General features: G+C 52.2%; 1 protein-coding gene across 1 annotated transcript in view; it reads left to right on the top strand.

The window, feature by feature from the left end:
* EML2 (echinoderm microtubule associated protein like 2) overlaps window positions 1-3,952 on the top strand; it is a 24,366-nt gene that overhangs the window by 3,180 nt on the left and 17,234 nt on the right. Inside the window, exons 4-6 of the mRNA XM_014537382.1 lie at window positions 1,916-2,065; window positions 2,950-3,019; window positions 3,121-3,231. Of these exons, the coding sequence (XP_014392868.1) occupies window positions 1,916-2,065; window positions 2,950-3,019; window positions 3,121-3,231 (331 nt within the window). The remainder of the gene's footprint in view (window positions 1-1,915; window positions 2,066-2,949; window positions 3,020-3,120; window positions 3,232-3,952) is intronic.

Below are 3,952 nucleotides of genomic sequence, written 5' to 3'. Positions count from 1 at the left end.
AAATGTGGGGGGGGGGGGGGGAGGCAAAAGTAGGTTTATAGTGATGCGGACGTGAATCAGTTTATTCTTGTATTCTTATTTATTCATTAATTATTGTATTGTTTATTTTTTATTATTATTCACCTACTTTTGCCCACCCCTGGATGTCCGCTGTGCATCAGGCCCTGATCTGGGCATGGGGGATACAGCAGTGAACAAAATGGACAGACAGCCCTGCCCTCCCAGAGCGGACACTAGCGGAGGAGGCAGATAATTGCAGATAATTGAACAGATAGCATTCGATGCTGGTGAGTGCAGGGCACAGAGATGGAGCAGGGAGGGGTGGCGGCAGTGAGGGTGCGTGAGTTTGCAGTTTCGGAGAGCAGGGGCAGGAAGGCCTCCTCCAGAGCTGACAGCTGAGCAGAGGGTGGGAGGAACTGAGGGGCCATGAGAGCTGAAAGGGAGGAGGGCTCCAGTAGAGGGAAGAGCAAGGGCAAAGCCCCTGAGGTGAGAAGGGAGGACAGCTCCTGGGACCGGAGCTGAGTAGGGAGAGAGGAATGAAGAATCAGGGCCCACATCAGGTTAGGCCTCGTGCCTGGGCTTTTGTGAGGACTTTGACTTTGATTCTGAGTGAGGTGGGACCCACCCATGGGAAGGTTCTGAGAAGAGGAGGGGTGGAAGCGGAATTAGCGTGAATGGGTTTAACTGCATCCCCGTGGGGGAGAGGGGTGGGCAGGAAGTTATATTAATTTCCCGTGGCTGCTGTAACAAATGACCACAAACGTGGTGGCTTAAAACACCAGGAAGCCCTTCGCTCACAGCTCTGGAGGCCAGAAATCCCAAAGCAAGGTGTCAGCAGGGCCACTCCCTCCCAGGCTCTGGGGAGGATTTGTCCTTGTCTGGCTCCTAGCTTTTGCTGGCTGTTGTTTGGCAACCCCAGGAGTTCTTTGGCTTGTAGCTGCACCACTCCAATCTCTATCTTCACAGGGCCTTTTCTTTTTTAAAAAATATATTGTATTGATTTCAGAGAGAAAGGGAGAGGGAGAGAGAGACAGAAACATCAACAATGAGAGATAATTATTGATCAGCTGCATCCTCGCCCCACATTGGGGATTGAGCCCGTGACCCGGGCATGTGCCCTGACCGGGATTTGAGCAGTGACTTCCTGGTTCAGAGGTCAATTCACATGGCCTTTTCCACCCCAGCTGATCTCACCCTAAAATCCTCAATTACACCTACAAAGACGCCTTCTCCGAGTAAGACCACAGTCTCAGGTTCCGGCGTTAATATTTGCGTGGACATAATTGTGGGGGCCTACCATCACTCAAAGCAAGGTGTCAGCAGGGCCACTCCCTCCCAGGCTCTGGGGAGGATTTGTCCTTGTCTGGCTCCTAGCTTTTGCTGGCTGTTGTTTGGCAACCCCAGGAGTTCTTTGGCTTGTAGCTGCACCACTCCAATCTCTATCTTCACAGGGCCTTTTCTTTTTAAAAAAATATATTTGTATTGATTTCAGAGAGGAAGGGAGAGGGAGAGAGAGACAGAAACATCAACAATGAGAGAGAATCATTGATCAGCTGCATCCTGCTCGCCCCACATTGGGGATCGAGCCCGTGACCCGGGCATGTGCCCTGACCGGGATTGAACAGTGACTTCCTGGTTCAGAGGTCGATTCACATGGCCTTTTCCACCCCAGCTGATCTCATCCTAAAATCCTCAATTACACCTACAAAGACGCCTTCTCCGAGTAAGACCACAGTCTCAGGTTCCGGCGTTAATATTTGCGTGGACATAATTGTGGGGGCCTACCATCACTCAAGCCCCCGAGGGGGGAAGCTTGGAAGCAAGAAAACCCACCTCCCGTTACCTGGTTGAGTTCGGCAGTCAGCCGGCACACGCAATGCCAAACAGGCTCCTTAACCAGCCCGGGCATCTCCAGCTATGGCTACCGGGGCCGAGACTGCCGCGCCAACCTTTACCTGCTGCCCACGGGGGAGATCGTGTACTTCGTGGCCTCCGTGGCCGTGCTGTACAGCGTGGAGGAACAGAGGCAGCGGCACTACCTGGGGCACAACGATGACATCAAATGGTGAGGCCTGGGGGGGGGCCTGGAGAGAGATGCTACTGGGGACAGTATTGGGGGTGGGGTGGGAGGGGCCGGGCCTTTGGTGGCCTGCTGGCTGAATTCAGAGGGGGAACGTGTGGATTGGTTATATTTCAGATTATTGGTTAATTTTCTCAAATGCCTGGATATTTCACTTCCTTTGAAAACTTCTAGCTGGCACCCCAGATAATCCAGCCGTCTGTTGGACCTACTTGGTGTGGCCACTTATTTTTCTTTTTACTTAACTTATTTACTTTTTTTTTTTTAAATATATTTTATTGATTTTTTACAGAGAGGAAGGGCATCCCAGATAATCCAGCCGTCTGTTGGACCTACTTGGTGTGGCTACTTATTTTTCTTTTTACTTAACTTATTTACTTATTTATTTTTATTGATTTCAGAGAGGAAGGGAGAGGGAGAGAGAGAGACAGAAACATCAGTGATGAGAGATTCATTGATTGGCTGCCTCTTGCACTCCCCACACTGGGGATTGAGTTCGCAACCCTGGGCATGTGCCCCGACCAGGAATAGATCCCGAGACCCTCCAGTATGCTAGCCAACACCCTAACCACTGCGTATACCGGCCAGGGCAGTGGCTGCCCCTTTAAGTGGGTGCCCTCTCCTGGCCACTTGTGGTCCAGGCCTTAGCGCTTTGGACACTTGAATTAGAGACCACAGGCCCAGGTCTTGCTTCTGAGCTGGGGTACCCAGAGGGTACCTCTTTATTGATACTGTTTATTGACTAAACAACTCAGTCAACCAACTGTAGAATGAATAACCAGGCATCACGACTGTGGCATGCTGTCGGGGGGGGGCCTGGCCTCCCTCGCGCCCACTGAGCCCTGTCCATCTGTCCTCTCTCTCCTCAGCCTGGCTGTCCACCCTGATATGGTCACCATTGCCACTGGACAGGTGGCAGGCACCACTAAGGAAGGGAAGGTAACGGAGTGACGAGGGCAGGACCAGGAGACGGGTGGGGTCTTGGGGGTGGGGGGAAGGCAGCTGGGCTGCTCCAGGTAACAGGCCTCTCTTCCCTGCAGCCACTGCCACCCCACGTGCGCGTCTGGGACTCAGTTTCTCTCTCCACTTTACACGTGCTGGGCCTGGGCGTGTTTGACAGAGCTGTGTGCTGTGTGGGCTTTTCCAAATCGGTAAGTCCTGCGCCCACCCTCACCTGCCCCCCACCCCCAGAATCTGGAGCCAGCACAGCACCTTCCCGCTGGCCCCTGGGGATGGATGCCACGGGTGTAGACCCTGCTCCTGGCAGAATCACCCAGACCCTCCAGGCTGGGCACCCATCTCTGGGACTTCACAGACCTGCTCTGTTAGCCTCCATGAAGGGAACCCGTAGGTCCTGATTGCCCCAAACTCCTCCGTGATCCCTTGTAGATCAGGTAACGCCGTTGCACTGCTTCTCACACCACCTTTCATTCTCCAAGGGCCCTGATTCTTTCGGCATTTTCAGGCCAGTGTCCAGGGAGGTGGGCCTTGTTGTAACCAGATGGGTGTTGGCGGGTCTGGGCAAGATAAGTAAAGCAATTGAGAGTAAGCCTTTAGGAATTTGTAGAGCAAGTTGACATTCCCACGCATCCAAGTATGGTGGTGTGTTGTTTTTAAAACCATATTTTACATTTTTATCATTATTTTACCAAAGTGTTGGTCTGTCATGGATTGGGGAATAAAAAACAACCAGTCTTCCCACAGAGAGGTTAAGAAGCCCTGGGTTAGAGCCTCACAGGTTTCCTGAGTCCTAACGAGACAGTTGAGAACTTTGGGAGGGAAAAAGCGATTTTATTGCCCAAGTGTGTGTGTGTGTGTGTGTGTGTGTGTGTGTGAGAGAGAGAGAGAGAGAGAGAGAGAGAGAGAGAGATC

Source organism: Myotis brandtii, unplaced genomic scaffold (assembly GCF_000412655.1).
Source record: "Myotis brandtii unplaced genomic scaffold, ASM41265v1 scaffold178, whole genome shotgun sequence".
NCBI lineage: Eukaryota > Metazoa > Chordata > Mammalia > Chiroptera > Vespertilionidae > Myotis > Myotis brandtii.
Note: the sequence above shows the minus strand (reverse complement) of the source record. Positions and strands in the feature narration are given on the sequence as shown.